The 19,469-nt window shown below is 42.7% G+C and overlaps 1 protein-coding gene across 3 annotated transcripts in view; it reads left to right on the forward strand.

Moving 5' to 3' along the window:
- AIMP1 (aminoacyl tRNA synthetase complex interacting multifunctional protein 1) overlaps nt 1–19,469 on the forward strand; it is a 123,882-nt gene that overhangs the window by 89,251 nt on the left and 15,162 nt on the right. For all 3 annotated transcript variants that reach the window (XM_077278392.1, XM_077278384.1, XM_077278399.1), the window contains one exon: nt 221–426. In XM_077278392.1, coding sequence (XP_077134507.1) covers nt 221–426 — 206 coding nt within the window. The remainder of the gene's footprint in view (nt 1–220; nt 427–19,469) is intronic.

A 19,469-nucleotide genomic window follows, 5' to 3' on the forward strand; every position in this document is an offset into this window, starting at 1 on the left:
TAATATATAAAACTTGCTCCGTTCTTATGGTGATGTGAACTTAACATTTTTTATAACTATATTACTTTGGATATTTAATTGAATAACTTCATGAGAGGGAGGTGATTACTCTTTTTTTTTTTTCCGAAAGTGATTTTTGGAATTTGTAAATTGGGAAAAAAATTAGCTTTCATGTAAACATTTAGCATAACAGTATTGGTTTTTATTCTTTTATGTAAAGGAGAGAAGAAGGAGAAGAAGTCAGCTACAGCAGATGATGATGCCAGACCTGTTGATGTGTCTCGACTGGACCTGCGTGTTGGCTGCATTATCTCTGCCAAGAAACATCCAGATGCCGACTCCCTGTATGTAGAAGAAGTAGATGTAGGAGAAGCGTCTCCAAGAACTGTTGTTAGTGGTCTTGTGAAGCATATTCCTCTAGAACAGGTATACGATAATGAATTGTACTAATTCTATAGCATAAATGCCATATATACTATACACCGTATGTACAGTATGAATTGAATCTAGGGTGTACATATGGAAATGGGGCCAGATATCAAAGATGAAAGGGAACCTGACAGGATATTCAGGTGAACAAACCACAGGCAAAATAATAGTATGATTCAGTCCATGGATGCATTATAGCTTCCGTGTATGTTTTATTCACAAATATTGTGGCTCCTCAGAGAAACATATTTTGAAAAAACAGCCTGGGACTATGCATTTTGAATGACTAGTCCAAGACTTCTTTGCACCCTGTTTCTCTAGACTGAAAATGCTTTTCCACAACATTTTAGAGTTAAACATACAAGTCCTTCTCAATAAATTAGAATAGCATCAAAAAGTTAATTTATTTCAGTTCTTCAATACGAAAAGTGAAACTTCTATGTTACATAGTCATTACAAACAGTGATCTATTTCAAGTGTTTGTTTCTGTTAATGTTGATGATTACGGCTTACAGCCAATGAAAACCCAAAAGTCGTTATCTCCGTAAATTAGAATAATTAACAAAAAGCAGCTGCAAAGGCTTCCTAAGCATTTATAAAGGTCCCTTAGTCTGTTTCAGTAGGCTCCACAATCATAGGGAAGACTCCTGACTTGACAGATGTCATTGACACACTCCACAAGGAGGGTAAGCCACAAAAGTTCATTGCTAAAGAAGCTGACTGCTCAGAGTGCTGAATCCAATCATATTAATGGAAAGTTGAGTGGAAGAAAAAAGTGTGGTAGAAAGGATTGTTAAGAAAAGGCCATTCAAAAATTTTGGGGAGATTCACAAGGAGTGGACTGCTGCTGGAGTCATTGCTTCAAGAGCCACCACACACAGACGTATCTAGGACATTGGCTACAAGTGTGGCATTCCTTGTGTGAAGCCACTCATGACCAGTAAGAAAAAAGCCAGAAGCGTCTTACCTGGGCCAAGGAGAAAAAGAACTGGACTGTTGGTCAGTGGTTCAAGGTGTTGTTTTCAGATGAAAGAAAATTTGCATTTCCTGTGGAAATCAAGGACTCGGAGTGTGGAGGAACAGTGGAGAGGCATACAATCCAAGCTGCTTGAGGTATAGTGTGTAGTTTCTGTAGAGGAATAGACCGGGCCGTGGGTAACAAGGCACTGGGTCTGGAGCTGCTGGGGCTGGGCCTACTGTTGCTGGGAGAAAGGGGATTGAGGACGGAGCCGACCCTTGATCTGTGTAAAGGGGGCGTGGTGAGCCAGGGAAGTACCTCTGGCAAGAGACCAGTGCAAAATGTTCAGTTTGTCTGATTTTTCTCTTTATAGGTATATTTTAGAGTAAAATGTAAATTGTTCATTTATTCTATACTAGATGGTGGCCCGATTCTAACGCATCGGGTATTCTAGAATATGTATGTATGTATATAGGAACCACATAGTATATAGTACAGGCCACGTAGTATATAGGAGCCATGTAGTATATAGCAGACAAATACTACGTGGCCTGTGCTATATACTATGTGGCTGCTATATACCTATATACATACATACATATTGTAGAATACCCGATGCGTTAATACAGGCCACACAGTATATAACAGTGGCCACGCAGTATATAACACAGCCCAAACAGTATAAAACACAGTCCATATGCTATATAACACAGCCCACGCAGTATATAGCAGCCACGTAGTATATAGCACAGCGCACGCAGTATATAACACAGCCCACGCAGTATATCACACTGCCCTTGTAGTATATCACACTGCCCATGTAGTATATAGCATATAGCAGCCATGTAGTATATAACACAGCCCACGCAGTATATAGCAGCCACGTAGTATATAGCACAGCGCACGCAGTATATAACACAGCCCACGCAGTATATCACACAGCCCAAGCAGTATATCACACTGCCCATGTAGTATATAGCATATAGCAGCCATGTAGTATATAACGCAGCCCACGCAGTATATAACACAGCCCTCATAGTATTTAGCAGTGTGGGCACCATATCCCTGTTAAAAAAAATAATTAAAATAAAAAATTGTTATATACTCACCCGCCGGGATCCAGCGAAGCTCTGGCCATGCGCGCGGCTGCCTCCATCTTCCGTTCCCAGGATGCATTGCGAAATTACCCAGATGACTTAGCGGTCTCGCGAGACCGCTAAGTCTTCTGGCTAATTTCGCAATGCATCTCTGGGAAAGGAAGATGGCGGCAAGCGCGAGTGCATCGACGGACTACGGAGGGTGAGAATATCAGGTTTTTTGTTTTTTTATTATTTTTAACATTAGATCTTTTTACTATTGATGCTGCATAGGCAGCATCAATAGTAAAAAGTTGGGGACACACAGGGTTAATAGCAGCGGTAACGGAGTGCGTTACCCGCGGCATAACGCGGTCCGTTACCGCTGGCATTAACCCTTTGTGAGCGGAGGGGAGTATGGAGCGGGGGACGGGCACTGACTGCAGGGGAGTAGGGAGGGACTAATCGGACTGTGGCCGTCGCTGATTGGTCGCGGCAGCCATGACAGGCAGCTGGCGAGACCAATCAGCGACGCAGGATTTCCGTTACGGAAGTTGCCGACAGAAAGACGGAAGTACCCCTTAGACAATTATATATAGAAACTTCTGACATGTCTCCGAATTTCCAAGCAATAAATTTTCTATTTTTTTTCTGACAAAGAAAAATGGTCAAATAAAAAAAAAAATCAGTGCTTTTCAGACCTCAAATAATGCAAAGAAAACAAGTTCATAATCATTTAGAAACATCAATACTAATGTTTTAACTCAGGAACAATTCAGAAATCAATATTTTGTGGAATAACCATGATTTTTAATCACAGCTTTCATGCGTCTTGGCAGTCTTTCACACTTGTGACTATCCCTATTCCTCTTGATTACATTCCAGAGGTTTTCAATGGGGTTCAGGTTTGGAGATTGGGCTGCCCATGACATGGTTTTGATCTGGTGGTGTCTTAATTTTTGCCAGAGCTGTATAAAAGGGTTTGTGCAGGAAAAGAGCTGGGCTTCCTGCCAGAGACAGGAGTTAGTGATGACCGGCGCTGGGCCGTGGGTAGAAAGAGGCCGCACGGCAACAATTACACTCGGGTACAGCAAGGAGTCTCGGAGCTCGCCGGGTGCGCGGAGGGACGTAGGCCGAGTGGAGGATCGCAGTGAGTTACTCCTTGCTGCGTCTCAGCATAATGTACTAGGGGCTCAGTGGGTCAGACCGGTGACCGCCCCTGCCGCCAGAAGAGAGACCGACTTGTTAGGCGGGGAAGTCGGAAGAACTCTGCACCGGCCTCAGCCGGCAGCCAGCCACTCACACCAAGAATAGAGAAGGACATCTGAGTTACACTAAGCTCAATTGATGTTTTTGAACTGCCATCTTGAGTTATTTTCCCCCTTGTACCCCTCAGCTTCCACCTTGTTTATTCCCTGTTACTCCCTGGGAGGAGATTATCCCTGTACCTATTAAATAAGTAACTGTATTCCCCTGTTACCCTTTGTTCTGTGTAGCTGCATCCTCGTACCTGTGTTACATTTCCACAATCATTGATGGTTTGGGGAGCCATGTCATCTGCTGGTGTAGGTCCACTGTGTTTTATCAAGGCCAAAGTCAGCGCAGCCGTCTACCAGGATATTTTAGAGCACTTCATGCTTCCTTCTGCCAACAAGCTTTTTGGAGATGGAAATGTCATTGTCCAGCAGGATTTGGCACCTGTCCACACTGCCAAAAGTACCAATACCAGGTTTAAAAACAACAGTATCACTGTGCTTGATTGGCCAGCAAGCTCGCCTGACCTTACCCACATAGAGAATCTATGGGGAATTGTCAAGAGGAAGATGAGAGACACCAGACCCAACGATGAAGATGAGCTGAAGGCTGCTATCAAAGCAACCTGGGCTTCATAACACCTCAGCAGTGCCATAGACTGATCGCCTCAATGCCATGCGGCATTGATGCAGTAGTTGATGCAAAAATGAGCCTCGACCAAGTACTGAGTGCATTAACTGAACATACAATACAGTAGGCCAACATTTTGGATTTTAAAATCATTTTTTCAAGCTGGTATTATAAAGTATTCTAGTTTACTGTGATAATGACTTTTGGGTTTTCATTGGCTGTAAGCCATAATCATTAACATTAACAGAAATAAACACTTGAAATAGATCACTCTGTAATGACTCTAATATATTACTTTTTGTATTGAAGAACTGAAATAAATTAACTTTTTGATGATACTCTAATTTAGTGAGAAGCCCTTTGTATATGAGTGCTCTTTTCCATTTGCCGATTTCCTACAACTTTGCTTGTCAGAATTGTAGGTTATAAGGAGACCTTTGGATTAAACCACAATGTAGATTTATTTTTTTTATTATATGATTTCCTTGATCCTTAATTCTTTAAGCATATGATGTATGAACAGTGAAGCCAGAGCTTAAGGGTTTCATGATGATAGCTGTACCCACAAAAAAAATACGGATTACTGAAGAAATTCTTTAGTAATAATTTCATATAATTTATATTTACCAATACGAAAGAAAAAAGTTAGGGAGCCTTGTGTATCCTCAGGGGCAACATCAGCACCATCCAAACCTTGCTAGAGGGCATATGTCAGTCGACTGTGTCTAGGAGAGAATGTGACTACAATGATGCTGCCTCGAGAGGAGACACAGACACATGGAGATGGCCCTGTGTATCATACTATGGTTAAAAACATACATGTGTCCAACATAACTTAAAAGAATAGATTCCAGAATGTGAAATACATCTCCACTCTCTTGGCTGAATGCAGCTCCTAAATACATTTCCAGTTTTTCTTGTGCGTAGCATGTGTGGTCCTCCCAAAATAATGTTTCCAGTCGAAAATCTAACATTGAGCAAACATTTAGGAATGCATAAAGTCATTGTTAAGGTTATGAACTGTGACTGCATATTTGCTCCGAATGTTTATATAATGATCACTATTTCTTTATATAGTTTATTATTGATTGTTGATTTCTTTAGGGGGTGGTTGTGGATATGTTGATTCCTTGAGCAGCTGTAGTGATAAAACATAATTTCTGTGCTCTATAAACCTTTTATTCTCTTCTGCTATGTTAACGCTGCTTTTTTTTAGTTTTCCCAGGAAATGCTGCTTGAGGAAAACCCCAGTGGTTGTTCTCCTGAAGCTGCTCCGCCGGTGGTTTTGCCATCGTTCTCGCAGTGGTTCTGCCCGTGGCATTTTTTATTGTATTTTTCCAAGTATAGAGAATTGGCGGCTTTCTAGCAGAAGCCGACCGAAGAATCGACTGATCATTTCTTTTAACCAGGATTTCCTAACCCTGAAGTGCCATAAGATAGAACAATTGCACAGCAATTTCATTTTGACAATGATGTGCATTATGTTTGTCTATGAGGCATTATTTCAGCCCTCTGTTAGGCCGAAGTGTCCTGAAAAAAGATTTGTGCATATAAGATTTTTTTTTTCGGAAAATGAATATCTGCACATTGTTTTTTGTCTGTGAAACCAAAGTTTATACATTTTAGGTTTCCATGTGCTTCATCCCTGTTTTATGAACCTTTGAATGTGGTAAGAGTAGGATCTAATTTGAAGGCTATTTTCTCTTTTTCATTTTTTCCTTGGGGACCCATCGTTTATGGCTACATTCTTAGTGCCAAGATTAATGCTAACCTTGGGAACGATTGCAAACTGCTGATCAATAGTCCTCGGGGTGCAGCAGGGAAGATCAGTGTGCTGCCAAGTCATTCAAGTAATTAGATAATTGTCTCTGATACTTGCTTGAGCTTTAAAATAAATACATGCATAAATAATAAGGAGCACCTGGGAAATAAGAAGAAAAACGGCACTTGATGTGAATCATGTGCTCCTAAGTACAGATATAAAACAACAATAGAAAAATAAAACATCTGGTCAATTACATGTTAGAGTCGTATATCTTCATCATTGCTATAAATACTCTTAAGTTAGGTATCTATCAAGGAAAATCATTTTCCAGCTCTGGAGAAAATGGAGCATTTTATTACTGGTATGTGCAGTCCAAATGTAGACTGAAGTGGTAGGGCTTAAAGAAGTTCATTTTCTCTCTGCTTTTTAACATTCCCTTTAACCACAAGCTTCCTGGATGTTGAACTGCTTAACATGCAACTAAGAGAGACACCAGGGGAGCAATTTATCAAAGCGGTAAATGGCCACCAAAGTCAATCTCCAGATGGCCAACGTTGCATTGGCAGAATTTCCCTGACATTTTTTTTCCTCAAATGAAAATATAAATGTATGTATTGGGCAGTCATCACCAAAATTGTACATGCATCTAAAATTCATGTCTTCTCATTGATTTAGGTTTACCTGGCGAAGTCCCAAAGTGTTCATGATGATGCAATCACTGTAGATGTCTTCATTTTCTCTTTTATTTTAAATGTAATTTAGATAATTCTGAAGGCCATGTGTGTACTTGAGATACAGTACCATGCAAAAGGTTATAGGCACGTATGAAAAAAAGGCTGCATTGTAAGAATGCTTTGAAAAATAGAAGTGTTAATAGTTTATTTTTATAAATTAACAAAATGTGAAGTGAATGAAGAAAAGCAACATCTAAATTAAATCAATATTTGGTGTGACCACACTTTGCCTTCAAAACAGCATTTAATTCTTCTAGATACATTTGCACAGATTTTGAGAGAGCTCGGCACGGAGGTTGATCTAATCATTTTGGAGAATTAACCACAGATCTTCTGTGGATCTAGGCTTCTACAAATCCTTCTGTTGCATCATGTAATCCCAGACAGACTGATGATGATGAGAGCTCTTTGGGGTCATATCATCACTCCCAGGACTCCTTGTTGTTCTTCTTTACACTGAAAAAGTTTTACATGACATTAGCTGTATGTTTGGGGTTGTTACTCGGCTGCAGAATAAATTTGGAACCAATCCGACACCTCTCTGATGGTATTGCTGGATGGATGCTTATCTCCACCAATCTCCACCATGCTTCCCTGTTGCCTGCTTACACTGCCTTTTATTACAGCCAAATATTTCAGATTTTGACCCTTTAGTTTAGAGCACCCAATGCGATTCCTGCACCTGGTTTGTTGTGTTTTCATGCTTGTAGAAAGTATGTTTTTTTGCCTGTAACTCTTATTTGAAGACTATTTCTGGCCAGAGTTGTCCAAGCAGTAGATGGGTGTAGTTGGGTCCTACTGGTTCCTGCCAGTTCTGAGTGCATGGTACTGCTGAACATCTTATTTTGAAGGGAAGTAAGGTGTCTTTCCTCTGCTGCATTAAGTTTCCACGGCGGGCTACTTGTGTCTACAGTCCTTAACATTGCCCAAGGAATTACAGGCAGAAGTATACTATATAGTATACCATGAGGGAGGCATCCAATTGCTTCCAGATTTATACTGCAGCAGGACAACAACCTCCAAAATACAACCATAGCTTTAGCATCAAGAAGAACAAGGAGTACTGGAAGTAATGATACGGCCCACAGAGAGCTGTGATCTCAACATTATCAAGTCTTTGTGGGATTACGTGAAGCTACAGAAGGGTTTGATCAAGCCTGCATCCACAGATCTGTGGTTAGGTCTCTAAGATGTTTGGAACAAACGCCCTGCCGAATTCCTTCAGAAACTGTGTGCAAGTGTGTCTAGAAGAACTGCTGATGTTTTGAAGGCAAAGGCTGGTCACACCAAATATTGATTTGATTTAGATTTCTCTTTTGCTTGTTGACTTTCCATTTTATTAATAGATAAAAATTAGGTATCAACATTCTGTTTTTGAAAGCATTTAACTCCACACCGACCTAAAACTGTTGCTCAGTATTGGTCACGATATCACAGTATTCTGTTCTCTACTCACTTTCCCCTCTACAGGCTCAATCTCTAATTTTCAGCTGTCTCTAAGCTGGGGTTTGGAGAATGACAATGTTCATAAACTACAAAAGGAACAAGGATAATTACAGGAACCTGTCAAAAACTTGCCCCCTCGCTAAGCCATTAATATGACTGTGTAGCCCTTTAAAAGATCAGTCAGTCGATTTTATTATTTGAAAATGCTGCTTCAGCAGCGAAAAGTCATATTTTGAAGTTCTGTCTGGAAGTGCATTCGGGCGTGATGATGTACTTTCAGCTTCTTAGCCTTCGCTGTATTAGGAACAGGATTAACAGAACAGAAACCATCACAAGAATGTGAACATGGACCTAATCACCATATAGGCCTAAATAGTTAATCAACAGAACAACCCAAACAAGAGACTGTAAAACATGGTGTCACATAGTCTGTTTATTAAAATTCAATAAATCTTTATTTCATATCAAGAATTTTTTATATATAAAAGGCGATAGTGCATACCAAATACGTGAAGACAAGATGATTGGACAAAAAGGACTCTGGTTCTAAGGGTACCGTCACACATTGAAATTTCCATCGCTACGACGTTACGATTCGTGACGTTCTAGTGATATCGTTACGATATCGCAGTGTCTGACACGCAGCAGCGATCAGGGATCCTGCTGAGAATCGTACGTCGTAGCAGATCGTTTGGAACTTTCTTTCGTCGCTTGATCACCCGCTGACATCGCTGGATCGTTGTGTGTGACAGCGATCCAGCGATGTCTTCGCTTGTAACCAGGGTAAACATCGGGTAACTAAGCGCAGGGCCGTGCTTAGTAACCCGATGTTTACCCTGGTTACAAGCGTAAACGTAAAAAAACAAACCGTACATACTCACCCGTCGGTGTCCTTCAGGTCCCTTGCCGTCTGCTTCCTGCTCTGAGTGCCGGCCGGAAAGTGAGAGCAGAGCGCAGCGGTGCTGTGATCTGCTCTCACTGTACGGCTGCACTCAGAGCAGGAAGCAGACGGCAAGGGACCTGAAGGACACCGACGGGTGAGTATGTACGGTTTGTTTTTTTACGTTTACGCTTGTAACCAGGGTAAACATCGGGTTACTAAGCGCGGCCCTGCGCTTAGTTACCCGATGTTTACCCTGGTTACCCGGGGACTTCGGCATCGCTCCAGCGCCGTGATTGCAACGTGTGACCGCAGTCTACGACGCTGGAGCGATGATCATACGATCGCTGCGACGTCACGGATCGTGCCGTCGCAGCGATGAAAATTTCAATGTGTGACGGTACCCTAAGAGTCTAGGGTCATCACAAACAGTATCAGGATACGGGGAAAACCTTTCCTTGGAGTATTTTTAACAAGAATGTACAGAAATATGGAAATGTAACTAACCAACTTGACGAGTCAAGGTAAAATCAGAAAAAGGCAAGTGAATACTGCTAATAGCCATTATAGTTATTATACAGCCATCATTTCTGCAAAGTGACATAATCCCTGTTAGTGCCACAACCTTATTTCAATGTCAGTAAACCCAGGTGGTCATTTTTGCCCATATGTATTCCTGTGCGACTTACTCACATCCCCGACGTGCGTTTCTTGCTGTTGAACCCAACTTTAGGATCATAAAGGGATCGATTGGCTTATCTTTTATGGGGCTACATAGTCTTATTAAAGTGGGGAGAGAGGAATAACGTTTCTAACAGATTCACTTTAAATTGTAAACAACAGTACTGAACAGTGTAGCCGTGAATCAAACTAACTGGGGTGAAAAACAGCACCATTTCTGTGCCGCTTTCTTTCCAACTCTCTCTCTGCTTTCTTCTGCCTCCCTCGCTATCTCCCTTTCTTTCTCAAGCTCTTTTGTTTCTCTCTTTCTCTACATCTTTCTCTCCCTTTCTCTCACCTTTTCACTCTCCTCTCTCTCCACGCCCCTCTCACTTTCTCTCCATCTCTCCCACCCTCTCTCTCTTCCCCTTTCCCCCACCTCTCTCACTTTCCCTCTGTCTCTCCACCTCTCTTTTTCCCCTGCACTCTCTGTAGACTTTAATAGGCAGCTGTATTCTGATTCTTCTCTGAACTGACAGTCTGCATAGTCTAGTTTTAGGGTATGTGCACACGTAGAATGGTCCAGTGCGGATTTTTCCGCAGCGGATTTGATAAATCCGCAGGGCAAAAACACTGCGTTTTTCCTGCTGATTTATCGCAGATTTTTTGTACGGATTCCACTGCGGATTGCGCACAAAGAATTGACATGCTGCGGAATGTAAAGCGCTGCCTTTCCACGTGTTTGTTTCCGCAGAATGTGTACAGCGTTTTCGGTTTCCCTTAAGTTTACATTGTGCTGTAAACTCATGGGAAACTGCTGCAGACCCGCAGCAAAATCCGCATCGTGTGCACAGAGCCTTACAGGGAGAATAGTGTGTTCAGAAGTCAGTGGGAGGAGGTGTGGCTCATCGGTAAATAGGATATGTTGAAGCAGTACTGAAGAATCAGTAGAACATACAGTGGGGAAAATAAGTATTTGATACACTGCCGATTTTGCAAGTTTTTCTACAGACAGAGAATGGAGAAGGCTGCAATTTTTTACCATAGGTACACTTCAACTGTGAGAGACAGAATCTAAAAATAAAAAACAGAAAATCACATTATGCTTTTTAAATAATTAAATTGCATTTTATGGCATGAAATAAGTATTTGAACAGCTACCAAGATAAACGAATTCTGTCTCTCAAAGACTTCTTAGTTTTTCTTTAAGAAGTCCTCCTACTCTGCACTTATTACCTGCATTAATTGCACCTGTTTGAACTCGTTACCTGTATTAAAGTCATCTGTCCACACACAGTAAATCACACTCCAACCTCTCCAGCATGGTCAAGACCAAAGAGCTGTCTAAGGACACCAGGGACAAAATTGTAGATGTGCACAAGGCTGGGGGGGCTACATGGAAATAGGCAAGCAGCTTGGTGAAAAAGCAACAACTGTTGGCAAAATTATTAGAAAATGGAAGAAACACAAGATGACTCAATCTTCCTTGGTCTGGGGCTCCATAGAACGTCTTGCCTCGTGGGTTAAGGATTAGAGATGATCGAATAGCTTCAAATAACTCCTTATCCAATTAGTTATAGTGCTTACCGAATAGCTGCATCGGGAACCCGGATACCTGGAGTGCTCCTGATAATCAGCTGTTCGGCGCCCTAGCTACATATGTCACGGCTGTGTGACAGTCACACATACATGGAGAGCCCAACAAACAGGCTCTCCATGCATGTGTTGTGACTGTCACACAGCCGCGACATATGCAACTGCGGCGCCGAACAGCTGGTTGTCGGGAGTTCTCCAGGTATCTGGGTTCGCGATGCAGCTATTTGGTAAGCGCTATTCTGATATGGAGTTATCCAAAGCTATTCGCTCATCCCTAGTAAGGTTTTAGCCTACAGCCTCTTTCCCTCGGTAAAAGCATTAAAGATGGGTCCTGGCTGGGTCTTCCAGCAAGGCAATGACCCTAAACATACAGCCAGGGCAACTAAGTAGTGGCTTAGAAGAAGCATTTCAAAGTTCTGGAGTAGCCTAGCCAGTCTCCAGCCTTGAACCCAACTGAAAATCTTTGGAAAGAGCTGAAACTCAATGTTGCCCATTGACAGTCCCAAAACCTGAAAGATCTGTATGGAGGAGTGGGACAAAATCCCTGCTGCAGTGTGTGCAAACTTGGTCAAGAACTACAGAAAATGTCTGCCCCCCATCGTGACGGTAATGTCACTATGGTAGCAGGCTTTGCAGCGTTGAGAATCTCTCCCCCCATGTGCTAGCCCTCCTATCCACTCTCTCTTTCTCCATGTGCTGACTTCTCCCGTCTGTGCTCTCTTCTTTGACCTGTCTACCCCATGTGCTATATGCATTGTTTTTGTCCCAGCGATGCTGTTGCTCTTCAAGAGTCTCATTTGCCCGTTGTTGTCTTCGACATTGTGCCTTTTCTGCTATCCTTTCATTGTTATTGGCGTATTTTTTTAGGAGGAGCCATGTTGGCGTTGATATTTGCTTTTTAAAGAGGTTTTCCCATGAATGAAAATTCATTTTAAGAATTGTCTGCGTCTGACCGTGTACAGAACATACCACAGCCCCTGGACAGGGGAGGAAGCAAAAGACAATACTGACATTACTGCAGGAGATCGCAGAGGATACATTTTGTGAGTTAAAATATTGTTTAAAAACAGTCAGTGAAATATTTTACCTGACAAAATGAATCCTCTGTGATCCCCTGGTGTAATGTGTCAGTATTGTCTTTTGCTTCCTCCCCTGCCCAGGAGATGTGGTATGCTCCGTACACGGTCAGACACAGACAATTTTTAAAATGAACTTTCGTTCATGGGAAAACCCCTTTAATGTGACCGGCGTCTTCTGCCTGTTGACACGTCGTTCATCTGCCGCCGGGATCAGCCAAATGATTCACTGCGCCTGTGTGGAATTCGCGCAGGCGCAGTAAATCAGACCGCTGCCATCTTTGTGCAGACAGATAGCGGCGGTCACATTAAAACTGCGGATGCACTCCTGTACAAAGATTGTGGCGGTCAGTGAATCATTCGGCTGATCCCAGCTGTGGCGTGTTCACGGCGGTGTTCCTCTGGTGGTACCGTGCAAGAGGCTGCATACGGCGTATACAGTGTGTGTGTGGTGTGTACAGCATATACAGTGCGTTTGTGTGTTGCGTACGGCGTATACAATGTGTGTGGTGCGATGGTGTTCCGCTGGTATTACCGCGCAAGAGGCTGGTACCACCAGCATTTTCCATATTGAGACACCCATCACTTGGGTGTCCCAATATGGCGGCCAGTGAACTTCCGCCTCTTGGAATTCTGGGATCCGGACACATCTGGACGTAACAGGATGTGAAGGCATTACAAGGTAAGTATATATTAAGATTATGAGGATAAACCTCAATCGTAGACATTTTTTTAATAACTATCAAGGTTGGTTCGCCACCGTGTCCTAGTTTTTAATTTTGTCCCTCTGTGTATTTGAGGTTGACATCCCTGCTCTATAGTTGGTTTGAACATGCCTTATAAAGAAGAAAATGTACCGTATTTTTCTAATTGTAAGACATACTTTTTTCCCAAAAATACAGTGCCTTGTGAAAGTATTTGGCCCCCTGGAACTTTTCAACCTTTTCCCACATATCATGCTTCAAACATAAATATACCAAATGTAAATTTTTGGTGAAGAATCAACAACAAGTGGAACACAATTGTGAAGTTGAATGAAATGTATTGGTTATTTTAAATTTTTGTGGAAATTCAAAAACTGAAAAGTGGGGCGTGCAATATTATTCGGCCCCTTTAACTTAATACTTTGTTGCGCCACCTTTTGCTGTGATTACAGCTGCAAGTCGCTTGGGGTATGTCTCTATCAGTTTTGTACATCGAGAGACTGAAATTCTTGCCCATCCTTGGCAAACAGCTCGAGCTCAGTGAGGTTTGATGGAGATCATTTGTGAACATCAGTTTTCAGCTCTTTCCACAGATTCCCGATTGGATTGAGGTCTGGACTTTGACTTGGCCATTCTAACACCGGGATACGTTTATTTGTGAACAATTCCGTTGTAGATTTTGCTTTATGTTTGGGATCATTGTCTTGTTGGAAGACAAATCTCAGTTCCAGTCTCAGGTCTTCTGCAGACGACTGCAACAGGTTTTCTTCAAGAATGGTCCTGTATTTGGCTCCTTCCATCTTCCCATCAATTTTAACCATCTTCCCTGTCCCTGCTGAAGAAAAGCAGGCCCAAACCATGATGCTGCCAACACCATGTTTGACAGTGGGGATGGTGTGTTCAGGGTGATGAGCTGTGTTGCCTTTACGCCAAACATATCGTTTGGCATTGTTGCCAAAAAGTCCGATTTTGGTTTCATCTGACCAGAGCACCTTCTTCCACATGTTTGGTGTCTCCCAGGTGGCTTGTTGCAAACTTTAAATGACACTTTTTATGGATATCTTTGAGAAATGGCTTTCTTCTTGCCACTCTTCTATAAAGGCCAGATTTGTGCAGTGTTTGACTGATTGTTGTCCTATGGACAGACTGTCCCACCTCAGCTGTAGATCTCTGCAGTTCATCCAAAGCGATCATGGGCCTCTTGGCTGCATCTTAGATCAGTCTTCTCCTTGTTTGAGATGAAAGTATAGAGGAACGGCCGGGTCTTGGTAGATTTTCAGTGGTAGGATACTCCTTCCATTTCAATATGATCACTTGCACAGTGCTCCTTGGGATGTTTAAAGTTATGGAAATCATTTTGTATCCAAATCCGGCTTTAACCTTCTCCACAACAGTATCACGGACCTGCCTGTTGTGTTCCTTGGTCTTCATGATGCTCTCTGTGCTTCACACAGAACCCTGAGACTATCACAGAGCAGGTGCATTTATACGGAGACTTGATTACACACAGGTGGATTATATTTATCATCATTAGGCATTTAGGACAACATTGGATCATTCAGAGATCCACAATGAACTTCTGGAGTGAGTTTGCTGCACTGAAAGTAAAGGGGCCGAATAATATTGCACACCCCACTTTTCAGTTTTTGAATTTCCACAAAAATTTTAAATAACCAATAAATTTCCTTCAACTTCACAACTGTGTTCCACTTGTTGTTGATTCTTCGTCAAAAATTTACATTTGGTATCTTTATGTTTGAAGCATGATATGTGGGAAAAGGTTGAAATGTTCCAGGGGGCCGAATACTTTCGCAAGGCACTGTATTTGGGGAAAATGAGAATGCATCTTATAGATCAATTGTAGATTATCGGTATGTGGAGGGATATCAGCTGGTCGAGCGATACTTCAGGTGATGCTACTGGCCCTGGGCTGGTAGAAGAGGGTGTTTGGTGGTGCAGGGACTCTGCTGACATTTTGTGAAAGCCTGTTCTTTCACAAGACGTTGGCGGAGCCGCCGCACCACCAAACACCCTCTTCTACCAGCCTGGGACTCTCAGCACCGCCACGTTGCACCACCAAACACCCATTTTTTTTTTTCTACCAACCTGGGATGGGACTCGCAGCATCTCCCCGCAGCATTTCACCTGCAAACGCCTCTTGTGACCCCACTCCACTGCCTGCCCCCACTAATAGGCTGAATTCGGACTGTAAGACGGACGCCATTTGACACATTCAGTTTTATTGCCCCATTTTTCTCCTGAAAATTTGGGGTGCGTCTTATGGTGCAGTGCATCTTATAGTCCGAAGAATGCGATAATTGTTGATTCTTTCTTCAGGTTTTGCCCCACAAATGAAGACTAGGAAACTTCCTAATATGTTCCTTAGATTTTGGTTGCAGGATGATGAGCCTTTTATATCATTCCCGGTGAAATGCAATCAAAGGGGATTTGTCATGAGGTTTTTGCTGTCCGATCTGAGAGCAACATGATGTAGGGACATAGACCCTGATTCTAGCAATGTGTCACTTTCTGAGCTACTTGCTATGATGTAGGGACATAGACCCTGATTCTAGCAATGTGTCACTTTCTGAGCTACTTGCTGCGATTCTGCTAAAATCACCACTTTATGTGCTGCAGATCTACCAGTTCTCTGAATGCTGAGCTTTGTATAACCCGCCCTCACCACTATCTTGCAGCTTTTTTTTTTGTGTACACTGTGCATAGGCAGAAAGGTACCAATCAGTGATGAGGACAGTGTTACACAGAACTCATGAATATGGAGGACTTACATAGCAGCAGGTTATCTAGTCTTGTGAGAATCTCTTGTTGCTTAACCCCTTCTTGACCCAGCCTATTTAGACCTTAATGACCTGGCCATTTTTTGCAATTTTGACCAGTGTCCCTTTATGAGGTAATAACTCAGGAACGCTTAAACGGATCCTAGCGGTTCTGAGATTGTTTTTTTGTGATATATTGGGCTTCATGTTAGCAGTAAATTTAGGTCGTTAATTTTTGTGTTTATTTGTGAAAAAATCGGACATTTGGCGAAAATTTCGCAATTTTCAAATTTTTAATTTTTATTCTGTTAAACCAGAGAGTTATGTGACACAAAATAGTTAAATAACATTTCCCACATGTCTACTTTACATCAGCTCAATTTTGGAAACAAATTTTTTTTTTGCTAGGAAGTTATAAGGGTTGAAATTTCACCAGCGATTTCTCATTCTTACAACAAAATTTACAAAACCATTTTTTTAGGGACCACCTCACATTTGAAGTTAGTTTGAGGGGTCTATATGGCTGAAAATACCCAAAAGTGACACCATTCTAAAAACTGCAGCCCTCAAGGTGCTCAAAACCACATTCAAGAAGTTTATTAACCCTTCAGGTGTTTCACAGCAGCAGAAGCAACATGGAAGGAAAAAATGAACATTTAACTTTTTAGTCACAAAAATGATCTTTAAGCAACAATTTTTTTATTTTCCTAAGGGTAAAAGGAGAAACTGGACCCCGAAAGTTATTGTACAATTTGTCCTGAGTACGCCGATACCCCATATGTGGGGGGAACCTCTGTTTGAGCGCACGACAGGGCTCCAATCTTTAGCGAACACCATGTCGCGTTTGGAGAGCCCCTGTGTGCCTAAATATTGGAGCTTCCCCGCAAGTGACCCCATTTTTGAAACTAGACCCCCCAAGGAACTTATCTAGATTCATAGTGAGCACTTAGAACCCCCAGGTGCTTCACAAATTGATCCGTAAAAATGAAAAAGTACTTTTTTTCACAAAAAAATTCTTTTAGACTCAATTTTTTCATTTTTACATGGGCAACAGGATAAAATGGATCCTAAAATTTGTTGGGCAATTTCTCCTGAGTACACCGATACCTCATATGTGGTCAGAAACCACTGTTTGGGCGCACGGCAGGGCTCGGTATGAAAGGATTGCCATTTGACTTTTTGAATGAAAAATTAGCTCTTCGCGTTTGGAGAGCCCCTGTGTGCCTAAACATTAGAGCTCCCCCACAAGTGACCCCATTTTTGAAACTAGACCCCCCCAAGGAACTTATCTAGATGTGTTGCGTGCACTTTGAACCCCCAAGTGCTTCACAAAAGTTTATAACACAGAGCCGTGAAAATAAAATACTTTTTTTTTTACTAAAAAATTATTTTTTAGCCCGCAGTTTTTTATTTTCACAAGAGTAACAGGAGAAATTGGACCTCAAAAGTTGTTGTCCAGTTTGTCCTGAGTACGCTGATACCCCATATGTGGGGGGGGAACCACTGTTTGGGCACATGTCAGGGCTCGGAAGGGAAGTAGTGACGTTTTGGAATGCAGACTTTGATGGAATGGTCTGCGGGCATCATGTTAGGTTTGCAGAGCCTCTGATGTGCCTAAACAGTAGAAACCCCCACAAGTGACCCCATTTTGCAAACTAGACCCCCCCCCAAGAAACTTATCTAGATGTGTGGTGAGAACTTGGAACCCCCAAGTGCCTCACAGAAGTCTATAATGCAGAACCGTGAAAATAAAAAAAAACATTTTTTTCCCACAAAAATACGTTTTTAGCCCCAATTTTTTTATTTTCCCAAGGGTAACAGGAGAAATTAGACCCCTAAAGTTGTTGTGCAATTTTTCCTGAGTACGCTGATACCCCATAAGTTTGGGTAAACCACTGTTTGGGCGCACGTTGGGGCTCGGAAGGGAGCACCATTGGACTTTTTGAACGCAAGATTGGCTGGAATCAATGGTGGCGCCACGTCGCGTTTGGAGACCCCTGATGTGCCTAAACAGTGGAAACCCCTCAATTTTAACTCCAACAGTAACCCCAACACACCCCTAACCCTAATCCCAACTCTAGCCATAACCCTAATCACAACCCTAACCCCAACACACCCCTAACCGCAACACACCCCTAACCCTAATCCCAACCATAACCCCAAGGCTTACCCTAACCCCAACACACCCCTAACCCTAATCTTAACCCTATTTCCAATCCTAACTCTAATTCCAACCCTAAGGCTATGTGCCCACGTTGCGGATTCGTGTGAGGATTTTTCCGCACAGTTTTTGAAAAACCCACAGGTAAAACGCACTGCGTTTTAGCTGCGGATTTACAACGGATTTACAGTGTTTTTTTTTGTGCGGATTTCACCTGCGGATTCCTATTGAGGAACAGGTATAAAATGCTGCGGAATCCGCACAAAGAATTGACATGCTGCGGAAAATACAACACAGTGTTTCCACGCGGTATTTTCTGCACCATGGGCACAGCGGATTTGGTTTTCCATGGGTTTACCTGGTACTATAAACGTGAACTACGAATCTGCAGCGGCCAATCCGCTGCAGATCCGCAGCCAAATCCGCACCGTGTGCACATAGCTTAATTCTAACCCTAACCCTAATTGCAACCCTAACCCTAATTGCAACCCTAATTGCAACCCTAACCCTAGTTCTAACCCTAATTCTAACCCTAACCCTAGTTCTAACCCTAATTCTAACCCTAACCCTAGTTTTAACCCTAACCCTAGTTCTAACCCTAGTTCTAATCCTAGTTCTAACCCTAACCCAAGTGGAAAAATAAAAGTAAATATATTTTCTTTATTTTATTATTGTTCCTACCTATGGGGGTGATAAGGGGGGGTTATTTTTTTATTTTTTTTATTTGATCACTGTGATAGAACCTATCACAGCGATCAAAATGTACCTGGAATGAATCTGCCAGCAGATTCGGCAGGCACATTGCGCATGCGCCCGCCATTTTGGAAGATGGCGGCGCGCATAGAGAAGACGGACGGACACCGGGAGGGACACCGGAGCTCAGTAAGTATGCGGGGGTGGGATCGGACCATGGAGGGTGAGATCGTACTGCGGGGGGAGCTGACAGGAGGACGGAGGGGAGCGGAGGACAGCAGATGACAGGACGGGGGCGGGGGCAGATCGCGGTATCCAGCCATGGCCGGTGATATTGCAGCATCGGCCATGGCTGGATTGTAATATTTCACCAATTTTCATTGGTGAAATATTACGATTGCTCTGAGTGAAAGTGAAACGTCACTTTCAACAGCCAACCAGAGCGATCGTAGCCACCCCCCCGGGCTCAAGTACCACTCCCCCTGTCCCTGCATGTCCGGTGAAATTACAGTTAACCCTTTCACCCGACCTGCAGGAGCGCGATCCGACCATGACGCATATGCTGCGTCACAGGTCGGATTGCCACAGGTTTTCATGACGCATACGCTGCGTCAAAGGTCGGGAAGGGGT

The sequence above is a fragment of the Ranitomeya variabilis genome, chromosome 1 (assembly GCF_051348905.1).
Source record: "Ranitomeya variabilis isolate aRanVar5 chromosome 1, aRanVar5.hap1, whole genome shotgun sequence".
In the NCBI taxonomy this organism is placed as follows: Eukaryota; Metazoa; Chordata; class Amphibia; order Anura; family Dendrobatidae; genus Ranitomeya; species Ranitomeya variabilis.